This window comes from Nannospalax galili, unplaced genomic scaffold (assembly GCF_000622305.1).
Source record: "Nannospalax galili isolate Female #2095 unplaced genomic scaffold, S.galili_v1.0 scaffold25, whole genome shotgun sequence".
Taxonomy (NCBI): domain Eukaryota; kingdom Metazoa; phylum Chordata; class Mammalia; order Rodentia; family Spalacidae; genus Nannospalax; species Nannospalax galili.
The window spans coordinates 4,895,511-4,908,672 of NW_008355642.1; the positions used below are offsets into that span (position 1 = coordinate 4,895,511).

Below are 13,162 nucleotides of genomic sequence, written 5' to 3' on the forward strand. Positions count from 1 at the left end.
TGGTCCTTTTGCCTCAGCTTCTGAGTGCTAAGGTTACAAGTATACACCACCCCACCCAGCTTTCAACTTTTTAAGCTTTACATATGGATGAAGTGCATTTTTCTTCAAACCTGGCATAAACCAAAAGTTAATCCCTTTTTTAATAAATATACCTTATTTATTTTTTATATGTGTGCGTGTATTGCCTGCAATGCCCATCGAGAACAGAAGAGGGCGTCAAATCCCCTGGGACTAGAGTTACAGACGGTTGTTAGCTGCCATGTGGGTGCTGGGATTCAAACCCGGGTCTTCTGAAAGAACAGCCAGTGCTTTTAAGCGCTGAACCATCTCTCCAGCCCCAAAAGTTAATCCCTTTTAGTCTTAAAATTATTATTCCTAAAACTAGACTGTGTCTTTGTGTTTTATTTTACATGATCATAGTACTTACTTTCTATCATGTACTTGTTTAACTGAACAACCATTAAGAGTAGTACAGAGTATATCTTGAGAACTTTGAAAGTTTCAATATTTGTGGGACAAAACGTAACACATTTTTACTGCCCCCCCCCATAAAATACTGAAGAAAAGAAAAGAAAAAAACAGATTTTTCAGTCATGGCCTGAGTTGCTGAAATAGGAATTGTCAAGTTCTTTTTGACTCTGTCATAACACATTGTCATAATACATTTTATGTATCAAAATCTCAAATTCCTTCCTGAAAATTGGTCCCCTTGACACTAACTTTTCCCTTATCCAGCACTATCTTATGTACCTAACCCTTCTCATCAAGTGAATCTGAAGATGGCTCTCACAACTTAGACTACTTGTTTTCCCTATTCACCTTTCCTTCTCCCTACGTGAATATATTTGCTGAAATACTTCAGCTAACAAACACGGCTTGGAGAACAGCTTTCAAGCACAAGTATCTACACATTTGCAGGTTTTAACAATTTCTCTGTCCCCCATCTGTACTCAACAAGTGTTCAGGGAAGCTTGCATTTATCAATCTCATTTCTCTCCTATGATTCTGAGAACGTAATGATGCCCAGGAACAGGATAGTAAAATTGGACAATACAATCTTTTAATATAGATAGTTTTAGAGTTTCATACCATGATGTTTAATGCCACCGGGTTGAAGTTTATTTAGGTATAAATCCAAATTTAGTATAGAGTTATTTGAATCATTTATAGAATTGTGCTTCCTTAAAAGTAGAGGCTATTTGATGGGAGAAAGAGGACCCATGAGCCGGGCAAGGGGAATAGAAGAGGGCAGCGCACGTGTGTGTGTGGGGGGGGGGTAAGAACCAATTATAACGTCATACATGTATGAAAATCCTATAACGAAATCCATCTGTTTCCATGCTAACGTCAAAAAAATAATCTCGGGCACAGTGACACACACTTTTAATCCCAGCACTCAGAAGGCAGATGCAAGAAGATCTCTGTGAATTTGAGACAAATCAGGTCTGCAAAGCAAGTTCCAAGCCAGCTAAGGCTATATAGTGAGACCCTGTCTCAAAAGTAATAATAATAATAATAATAATAATAATAATAATAATGTAAATATGTGCTCCTTTTTACTGTATAATGTGCAATTTATTGTATTAAAAGATTTAAACCAAAGTGTAACTTTAAAAATCAAACTGTGCTAGAATCTTCACTCTCAAATGCATTACATTTTTTGATATTACTTGTGCTTCTCTAATATGCCAGAGCTAATTTATGCCTTTAAAAATAACATGGAAAATAAAGAACAAAAGTACTTTACAAAAAGATTAAAGTAGTCATGTCATTTTAATAAGACTACAGATTCCTTTATGTTTAGGCTGAAAGATATTACTTCTGTAATATTCAGCGTCTTTGGGTGAGATATTTTGTTTTTTACATTTAGCCAAATCTTTAGGAATGGTCATGTTGAAAGCTTTTTTATTATAAGAATCAAATTGGGCCTGAAAAAAATTCATATGGCAGTTTTGGAGACTATCTGCATCAAATAGTGCATAATTTTAATCCAGCTATCCTCCCTTTATCTGCATTTTTTTCTTTTAAAATTTCTCACTGCTTTCCTTTTCTCTTTGATGACTTCCTCATTTACCTTATTTCCCTTTAACTTTCTCATGACCCTTTTATTCTATCTACATTTTGAAGATGTTTGCCAAATTTGCTTTTTTAATTCAAATTCCATACTTCTGGAGGTATTTCCATATACCTCCCTAGAGTTTGATTCTTCTATATTGCTCAGTTTTTGAGAATAAGATTCTAACCTACCCTGTCTCTTTGGCTAGAACTTTTTGTGGCAGGCCCTCCCATAAGCTGGTGGCATATGGAACAGCATCCTGTATGACACACACCCATTGCAAATGACAGAGTTACCTCAAATAAAGAATAGGTGCCGGAGTCTGTTCCTTCAGCAGAGATAGGCCAGGCTCCGTTGGATTAGGTAGCACTTTTAGCAGGCTCTATGATTTCTGTGTTTGTATAATGTAGCCGTTAACCTGAACATATTAGTAAATGGGGAAGCTAGACTAACAAAACATTTGTGTCCGTGTTATATTTTTCTTAACAAATTTCATGCTATGGAGTTAGCATTTAATTGTGAGAACATTTGAAACTGCAGAGAACCAGAAAGGAAGGAAATAAAACATCCCCAATCCCTACCAGCCACAATTTCCATGTGTTGTTCTTTATCTGCATAGACTACAGTAAGAATCAAAAATACTATGAAAATTTAGAAAAGAGTAGAAATCAGTAACAAATATAGGAAACAAAGAACTTAAGCCATGAAATATATTCAGGATTGAATCTATAATAGGGGAAGGCATTCTAGAAAAGATGCAACAGCAAAAAAAAGAAAGAAAGAAAAGAAAAAAGAAAGAGGGATATAAGTAAAACTTTAAGAGGCCTTTGCTTACCACGTTGGCAAATATGTATGCCTGTTGTTAGCTATGATGTGGAGAAAGAGGCACTATTCCCCTATTTATAAGAATATGTATTTTCAAAATAATTTTGGTAGAGCACTTTCACAGTATACATTAAAATTTAGAGTATGCCAACACATTGATTTTAATTTCACAAACACAGTCATGTTATTATGCAAAAGATGTACAGAGATTTTGTGTGTAAATTGCAATTATTCCTTCCTTGAAAGTTTAGTGGGACTTACCAGTGAGGCCATCTGGGTCTGGAGTTTTAAATATTTATGGGAAGAGATTTGAGAATTGATTGAATTCCCTTAATGGTTATAGAACTGGTTAAGTTATGTTTTATATTTAATGAATCTTTCCAAGATTTTCATTTTCAGCAGGAAGGTTAATCCAGATACCCGGTCTGCAGTATATCGTTCATATTACAATGGTGTTCAGTTCAAATTTGATTTTAAATTCACATCTTAACAAGTGACTCTCCATTTTTTGTCTCGTCTGAGGCTTAACTGAAACAAGTATCTCATTTCTTGTTAACATTATGTATTTTATTTTCCAGCTACAACTTCAACGACTACCACTACCACAGTTACCACCAATACTACTACCACAATTACCAGTGGCTTTAACCTGTACGACAGACCACTGGTATCACCTTGGACTAACAACACTGAACTGATCAGTGTTTCTTCTCTACCATCTACTGTGACTGTTAAGTAAGCCTGTTTATTTGAGAATGTGTATTTCGTTTTATCACATAAAAGGTATAGTTTGCATGTGTAGCTTTAGTATAATATTTGAAAGCTAGATAAGTCAGTTGAGGGAACAGTTAGGAAAAGATTATAGGCAGGTCAGAAAGTTGGTCAATTAACAGCCTTCTGAAAATTATTATAATATAGTTATTGCTAGTCCTATGAATAGCTATCATTTATTGTGCAATTACTCTATGTTTAGGAAGATGATAGTGCTTCAGAAATGTCATGTTATTTAATATTCACAATTATCCTGTGAGACAGACAATATTTTTCCTCTTATTTTATACAGGACTGGAACACATAGAGATTAGAAAATCCTTTAATGGTCACGGATTTTATAGTGGTTGTGGCAGAATAAAAATTCAAGCACTCAAACGTAGAGAGCTTCTATTCCTACATATGATATACAGTACCCTGTGTGTCCTTTGTATTGTTCCCTCAGTGACAATATCTTGTATTACTATAGTGTAGTACCACAGCTGAAACATTGCCATTGATGCAGTCAAGATATAGAATAGGGAGCTGGAGAGATGACTCAGCACTTAAGAGTACTTGCTGCTCTTTCACAGGAGCAGAGTTCAGATCACATCATCCATGTTAGGTAGCACACAACTGCTTGTGATTCCAGGCCCAGGGCATCTGACACTCTCTTCTGGTCTCTGTGAGCACCCCCCCACACACACATTTGCATACTCTCGTACAGATACACACATACACACAAAAAATCTTTTTAAAAGAATTAAAACATTTTATTGAGCTTTTAAAATTTCATATAATATTTCCCACTCACATCCAGACCCCTTTAAATAATTTTTTAAAGCTACAGAATAGTTCCGTCATTCCCAAGGATTCCTCCTGTTGCTGTTTTATAACCACACTTATACTCTTCCCTTTCTTTCCCTAACCATGGCAAATGATTTATCTCTTCATTTCTTTAATCACAGTATTTCAAGAATGCTATAGAAATGAAGTCATACATACGGGTACTTTGCGGATTGGCTTTTTATTTTCATTCAGCATAATTCCTTGTGATCCACCCAATAGTTTTTTTTTATTTCTGAGTAGTATTCCATAGTATTTAGTACATCACGATTTGTATAATTATTCATGTATTTGTAGGCATCTAAGTTGTTTGCATTCTTTCGGCTATTATGTATAAAGCTGGTACGAATATTTGTGTACATGCATCTTTGTGAACACAAGTCCCATATTTCTAGGATAGATGCCTGGGCATGTAGTTGCTTGTCAGTGTAATATTTGTGTATTTATTATTTTTCATGGTCACACACTTTTCCAGAATGGCTATGCCGTTCTCTGTACCTATCAGCAGTATATGAGTGATCCAGACTGCCCATATTCTTGCCAGTTTGTGGTGGTACAACTCTTTTCTCTTACCATTCTGATAGATATGAAGTAATCTTACTGTGGTTTGAATTTTAATAACTAACGATGTGAATATCTTGTTTTGTGTGTGTGTGTGTTTAACCTTCATTATTCTGTTTACATCTTTTATTTATATTCTCCTTTGCTTATTTGTTTTTATTATACTGTTAAGCTTTGAGAATTTGTTATGTGTTCTAGATATCAGCCAATTGTCTGAGATATGGTTTGTGAATAAATTCTCTAGCTCTGCAACTTATCTTTTCATTCTCTTAACAGTCTTTTTGATGACTTAAGCCTTAATTAATGAGCAATAGTTCATCAATTTTTCCTTAAATGACTGTGGTTTTAGTGTCAATTATAAGGGAAGGCTTTGTCTAGTTCTAGCTCCCAAAGATTTTCTCTGATGTTTTTTAATATGTTTCATATTTAGGCTTATGACATGTTTTGAGTTAATTTATGTATGTGACATTTAGATCATAATTGTTTGCCCTGTAAGCATTCATCTTTTCCAACAATCATTTCTCGAAAGGCTGACTTCTTCCTCCACTGAATTGCTTTTGTATCTCCCTTTTTTCCTAATCTGGGGTCAAGCTATGATGTTAAGGAAGGTGTTGAATTCCTCAGCTCTAGAGATCTTTCTGCCTCAGCCTCCTGAGTAACTCGGACTGTAGTTATAAACCCCTGTGCCTGGTGCATTTGCTGTTTCATTAAATATGAACTAGGTATAATTCTGTTGAGTTTTTGCTTTATTGCTACAAACTTTTAATTTTATATCATTGACACGGCAGATTATATTGCATGATTTTCAGGTATTCAGCCAGCATATGTGAAAGAAATTCTGCTTGGTCATGGTAAAATATTGTGCATGTGTTTTCAATGAAAATTTCTTGGTCAAGATAAATCTTTTGCAAAATTAGCTTATTTAATGGATCTAGAATGAATCCGACTGTTTTGTTCATCGTTTTACACACACACATACACACATGTGTTGAATACATATTTTTATCATGTTCACTCACCACTCCTGTCCCCTAACTCCTCCTAGATCTGTCCTTGGCCTCCCTATCCCCTTCAAAATTCATATCCTCTTTTTTTAAAAAAGTAACCCATCAAGTCCATTTTGTGCTGCCCGTAAAGTCACGGATATGTAGACATTCAGTGGAACATAATGGATCTACCAGGAGCCATGCCCTTAAAGAAAATTGCCTCTCCCTGAGAAACCATCAACTGTCAATAGTAACTGGGGGGGGGTGTCATGAGCCCCACCCCCTATACTGTGTAATTCATGTTTAATTTCAGCAGTGTGTGATTTTGAAGGAACAGATTCATTTTTGCGAGTTGTCAAACTTATGAACATAAAGTTGTTTGTAATATTCCATTATTGTCATTTTAATATTGTCAAGATATTCCTATTTTTTCTAATATTTGGGACTTGTGTCTTCCTTTTATGAATTTTATTAATATTTTATAAAGAACCAGCTTTTATTTCACTGATTGCTCTTTAAAACTTTACCATTTTCAGATTCATTGATACCTACTCTGTTATTTCTTTCCTTCTGGTTATATTGGTTTTTTTTCTAGTTTCTGGAAATATGATGGTGGACTATTGATTTGAGGCTTTTTTAAAACATAATCCTTTAGTGCTATAAATATCACTCTCTGCACTGCTTTTCCTGTATCCCACATCTTTCATTATGTTGTGATTTCATTTTGAACCATAAGATATTTGCAAGTAGATTGCTTAATTTCTAAGTGTTTGGAAATTTTTCTCCTTTCTGAATTAATTTTGGGGTTGACGCTGTTATAGTCAATGAACGTGCTCCATATGAGTTCACTTATTTTTTATTTCTTCAGATTTATCTTATGTATGATGAAATGGTTGGTCTTAAATGATATTCCACGGAAACCTAAAAAATTTGTTTTTTGTTGTTGTTGGGTGGACTGTTCTATATGTGTTGGTTAGATCTTGTTCATTGTATTTTTAGATTTTGGAGTCTTGCCACTTTTCAGTCTAGTACTTTCTTCAGATTTTGAAGATCCTAGTCTTAACTTGGATTTTTCTTATTTTTCTTTGAGCTTTTGTCAGTTTTTCTTTTTAGAATACTCCTATGCCCTTTATATTTTTTTTATTAGATTTCTGACTATCACACCAGGAAATGGGTTTCACAATGACATTTTCATACATATATCATCATAATTTACTTTTACTTGAACCCTCAGTTCCCTCCCCCTTTCCCATCTCCCCTTCTGCCTAGTCATGTTTTCCCCATTTCCTGTTTTCAGGCTACATGCTACATGCTACATGCTGTATCAGTTTTTACTGCATGCACTTTGAAACTTTATCGTTTTGTTACATATACATTTAGATCGACAGTCTTCCTTGTACTTTGATTCCCTTACCATTATGCAATGTCCTGTCACTGACTTTGTATGGTAATTTCCTTTGTTCTATAATCTACTTTGCCTGATAGGACTATAGCTGTTTCTTTTTAAAAAACTGATTTTATAATTTTCCCATTCTTTTACTTTCAAACTATCAAAAGTCTTATCATTGGAGTGAGTTTCTTGTGGACCACATATTGTTGGATCACTTTATTAATCATTTCTCAATGACTGTCTTAATTGCACATTTGTATTTAAAGCAATCTTTGATTGTTAGGGCTTAAATCTACTGTTTTATAATTTGATTTTTACTTTTGATCTGTGTTCTTCTGTTTCCTTTTGTTTTTATTCTTCTCATGGGTTGTGGGAAAACTTCATGGGTTTCTCTTGTTCTATCTATGATGTTTTGCAATATATTTCTTTGAATAAAGTTTTTGCTGATTCCTATATATATTGAGGTATACATATATAACATAACAATCTACTCACACTGACATTTCACCACTGGTCAAATGTAGAAACCTTTTTCAGTTATCTCTCCCATCCTTACCTTTTAAATATTATTGTCTCAAGTATTTCTTCTATGTACATTGAACAGAACGTCACAGAAGGTTGCAGTTTTTCCTTCAACCATCAAATAGGTCTAAGAAACACATGGAAGGCGAAATAATATTTTGCCCTTCTTTTCAGCCATCTTGATGGGATATTACAAGTCTTAGAAGTCTTTTGTTTTCATTTCCTTTCTGGTCAGCTAACGTTAAGGATAGATTCGTTAGCGGCACTTTTTTATAACTTTGTATGAGATAGTTTTATTTCCTCTTTATCGCCAAAGGGCATTTTCAGCAGATAAAGTAGTCTTTATGGACACATTTTTTCCTTCTTATTTCAGTGCTTAGAAAATATGCTACTTCCTTGTACCCTCCTGGGCTTCAGATGAGAAATCAGCGATCATTCATATTGATGCTCCCTTTCAAGTCAAGTTTTTTGTTTAGTTGCTTTTAAGATTCTTAAAATTGTCTTTACTTTTCAGAAGTTTAGTTACAATGTGTCTTACCATGGATTTTGTGAGCTATTCTGTTTAGGTTTGTTTAACTTCTTGAATCTACAGGTTTATATCTTCTGCCAAATTTGGGGAGTTTTCAGCCTTTCTGGATAATTTTTCAGGCTCATTCTCTTTTCTCTCTTTCTTCTCTTCCTGGAATTCTTCTTGCATTAATTCCATACCCTTTCTTATTATTGTCTTCCTATGTCCTTGAGCCTTTTTTCCATTTGTCTCTATTTTCTCTTTGTTGTTCCGTACACTGTAATTACTTGTCGCTAAATTTACCAGTTTTGTTCTCTGTCAGATACAATTTCATTTCAAACCCTTCATGGGAGCTTGTTACTTCAGTTATTTTATGTTTCAGTTGTATATTTCCATTTGTTTTTTATAACTTCTATTTCTATTTGCTGAGATTTTCTATTTTTATTTATTTCAAGAGAATTAAAATATCTCTCTTCAAACATTTTTAATGGGTGCTTTAAAATTCCTTTCAGATAATTTCAACAACTGATACCTCTTAATTCTGTTATCCGTGTTCATAGCCTTTTCTCTTTCAAGTGGTGATTTTCCTAGTTCTCAGTGTAGATAATTTTTAATGTGTCCTGGACATTTATCTATTATGTTAGGAGAGTTTGGATCCTATTTATATCGTCTTTCTTTTCATTAGATAGTCTCTTTGTTGAAATGTAGTGCAAAGGATGGGTGTGTTTTTATGGTTATCTTCCCCCTGGATCTTGCCCCCACAACCCCAGCAAAAATGGAGCACTGACTCATTCTGCCTCAATGCACATGGGTGGTATGGAAGTTCATCAATTTAGCTCTGCTGACTCATTCTCCATGAAAGTGGGACACTGTATCACTCCACTTTCACTGCTTTTTAGTGGGGATGTAAACTCAGCTCTCAGATAGGCCATGGACTTCCAGATTAAGGGCAAGTGATGGACTAATTCACTATTTAGTTGATACAGGGGTCAACAATATTGTTGTACTCCGTGATGGAAGAAGAGAGAGCAAACAGGCTGTCAGTTATTCTGCCTCATATCACCTCATTCAAGCTCACTGACCCTGTATTGAAATGCAGCCTTAGCTCTCTACTGGACTCTGCCTGGCATAAGGTTCATGGAAGAAAAAGGATAGAGAACTAATTAACCCTTCTTTGATATACCTCCTTCAATCTTGATTTTGCCAGTCAGTGTGGAGATTAGGCTCCCACTGTTGAGCCTCATTAGTCTTGTTGATCCCCAGAGTGGTAGAAATGGGAGTCCTTACTAACTCAAACTTTCGTTACCTTGTTCAGTCTTCATGATAATAGGTATATTTAACTGGGTCCCATGGATGCCAGAGCAAATGATGAAGTCTAATGATTAATCCTGCCTTAATCTCTCTCATTAAGTCTTGTTGCTTTGAAGTGCGGATTTTGGTTCTGCCTGCCATTGGACACACCCACTACCTGCTTCTGACAGGCAGAGAATTAGTAGTTACTCTACAAATGAGCCTTACCGATATTGCCCCTGCTAGCAGGAGAGTCAGAGTATGAGTCTGACTGCCCTGGTTGGGGAATCAAAGATCAGCTGTTTGCTCAGCCTCGATTATACCATCTGGCAGGGGAATTGGAATTGCTTATGGTTCCTCATGGCTAAGGGTTGCCTATTTTTTGTGTACTATTCAAAATGGAATGGATGGCTTTGGGAGTTTGAGGACAGAGAATCCTATTTGCTAGGCTATGTCCACCCAGAAAGGAGCCTCCATCATGCTATGTTGACACCGGGGAAGAAAGAAGACTGTGGCATAGACTCAGTGTTTTTACATTGATTTAGTGGACTTCTTAAGTACTCTTCCCAGTTTTTATTGATATTAATTCAAAGGAATAGGTTGCATAAAATCCAATCTGTTCTAGAAATATAATGATGCAAATGTAACATAGTACATTATTTGAAATCATAAAAATAGTATTAATTTGCTGTATTCCTTCAGAATAATTTTGAGAAAATTTAAATGGATATTTTATTTATTTTTAAAGGTTTTTCTTTGTTATTTTTATTTTGTGTTCATGAGTATATTGTCTGCATGTATGTAGGTGCACTAGTGTCATGCAGTGTCCATGGAGGTTGGAAGAGGACGTCAGATCCTCTGGAACTGGAGTTACTGATGGTTGTTAGCTGCCATGTAGGTGCTGAGAACCGAACCTGGGCCCTCTGCAGGAGCAGTGAGTGCTCTTAACCACTGAGCTATCTCTCCAGCCCCCTAAATGAACGTTTTAAAATCATCCTTACCTATTATGATTTTGTTGGGATGCAGATATTAAAGTCTCCACACAGGCTTTTCCCCCTTAGTCTTTCTGTGTTGTTTAAAAAATACAATTATACTTCAAAATATATGATCATACTTTGTTCTTTTGCGTTCTAGTTCCATAGTAACACCTGTGATGACCTATGGTCATCTGGATGGAATGATGAACAAGTGGAACTTTCAGCTACAAGATCAAGAAAAGCACTTTCTCTACCAGCCCAACCAAGTCGGTGTTTGGAACCGTACACTGATTGAAAGCGGTGAGGAGGTAAGAAGATATGCTCATTAGTTTTCCAGAATTGCACAAGTATTTTCAGATAAACACAAGAGAACAGACTTTGATTTTGAGATTGGTTTTCTATTTCAGTATGATGAGTAAAGCATTACATTAAAAACATTTTCCTTGGTAATATATTCTCTGAACTAGGAAGTATTTTATATTTGAGGTGTGTTTGAGAATCTTTATTGGATGATTTTAAATATCTACATCATTTTGTTCTTATTTCTCTTTAAAGATTACTCTTTTACATAATGAAGTGGAAAAAGTGAAACTGGATCAGAACAGGTAGCACCTTAGACTTCTTTGGTTGAAAGATTGAAGATCTTTTTGTTCAGTTTACTTTCTCTTGTAGTTTGCTGACATTTACTTTGTTGCTCAAAATTACTTTCATCAGCCCTTCTCCTGACTTGTTTTATTCAGGTTGGAACAAGAATTGGATTATATCCTGCTGCAGCAGAAGGAACTGGAGAGCCTGTTGACTCCTTTAGAGGAGTTTGTGAAGGAACAGAGTGGGCCCTTTAACCTGCTGTATGTAGATAAAGAGTATGAGCGGATGTAAGTAACTGAATAACGTTTGATTAATTGGACAGAAGGGAGAAGATGAATAAAAAAGCAGAGAATAAATATTAGTAGAAAAGAACAAGATCTTCTAGCTGATATTTATCAACGGGCTTGGCTGCTTTGTTTGTCTTTAACAGATGCTTGGAAATGAAGAAATAATTCTGACAATATTGTTTTATAACATTGTGTTCACCATGTTCATCTCAAATTCATGTTTGTCACTGTAAAGTTTTTATATGTGTCAAGTTCGTCCTTAAATTAGAAATACAAATTTTACATGTGTGGTGTCACTGAATTGTGGAATATTTATGGTCTTTATAGTGACACTTCTAAACCTCATCTTCATGCAGTTGCTTCAGTGATACATTTATTTGATATTTTAAAGACAGTTTGTTAATCTGAGGATAAACTACAGTTTTTAAAAATATTATTTTGTCAGTGTCTCAGGCTAGGTATATTTTATTTGTGTGCTATTCAGTCAATACCTTCTGTCTGTGCACTGTCAATGTTCCCATGGTAACTATCTCTGAAACCGAGATTTGGTAATCAGGCCAATTTAGAAAGCCTTAAGAGACATTGTATGAGTGCAGTGTGTAATCTAAATTGAGAGCAACTTGGACTCATGTAGTCAGTGCTTTATTAGTGAAGTGAAACGGGGGGTGTGATTTTTTCTGGATTTTTAAGACAGGGTCTAACCATTTTTGCCCAGGCTATCTCCAAACTCCTGGGCTAAACTGATCCTGTTACCTCAGCGTTCTAAGTAACTGGAACTGCAGGCACATATCACAGTGTCCAGCTGAGTTTTGCAAGCACTCTACCGCTGAGCTTATTTTTTTAAAGGTTTGCATGTTAATTTTTTGTAGGAATTTAAATATGGGTAAATATAGGTAATCTACACTGGAATTTGTTTTCATTCTACTTTGTATTTCAGCCTTTGGTTTCTCCTTCCTTTGTCTTTTCCCTTCTTTTTTGCTCTTTGACATTTTTCAGTGCATTTTACATTTTTGTTGCTTATTTTTCTCTTGCTGACAAGATCTCATGTAACCCAAGCTGGCCTGAACCTCTCTCTGTAGCCAAAGCTGGCCTTGATCCTTCTATCTCTACTTTCCAAGTGCTCGGATTACAGGAATGTACCACCAGGCTCAATTTTATGTTTTTGTTTTCTTTGGAAAAAGTTACAGTTTTAGTTATATGATCCTAACTGCTCCTTGAAGAAATCTTCGAAACATTAATTCCTGCCCAATGGCTCTTTTGTAGTCAGATTTATATTGCAATAAAACTTTCACCAGAATCTTCAATAATTTAGGCAAGCAATTATATATAAGTTCTTTGGCACAGAAGACAATAGATAATTACCAAGGAATCTAATTGAGTCTTTTAATTTTATAAATAAAAAGGTTAAAAATCCTCTGGCTTCTTTAATTCTTGTAAGCGTATTGATTGACTAGGCTAAATCACTCTCTCTCTCTCTCTCTCTCTCTCTCTCTCTCTCTCTCTCTCTCTGTGTGTGTGTGTGTGTGTGTGTGTGTGTGTGTGTGTGTGTGTGTCTCTCTCATGATGTTTTTGCATG

At 35.3% G+C, this 13,162-nt stretch overlaps 1 protein-coding gene across 2 annotated transcripts in view; it reads left to right on the forward strand.

Annotated features, from left to right (window-relative positions):
• Nup62cl (nucleoporin 62 C-terminal like) overlaps positions 1-13,162 on the forward strand; it is an 85,200-nt gene that overhangs the window by 34,924 nt on the left and 37,114 nt on the right. For both annotated transcript variants that reach the window (XM_029556055.1, XM_008852979.2), the window contains 4 exons: positions 3,460-3,616; positions 10,869-11,019; positions 11,267-11,316; positions 11,452-11,586. In XM_029556055.1, the coding sequence (XP_029411915.1) occupies positions 3,460-3,616; positions 10,869-11,019; positions 11,267-11,316; positions 11,452-11,586 (493 nt within the window). The remainder of the gene's footprint in view (positions 1-3,459; positions 3,617-10,868; positions 11,020-11,266; positions 11,317-11,451; positions 11,587-13,162) is intronic.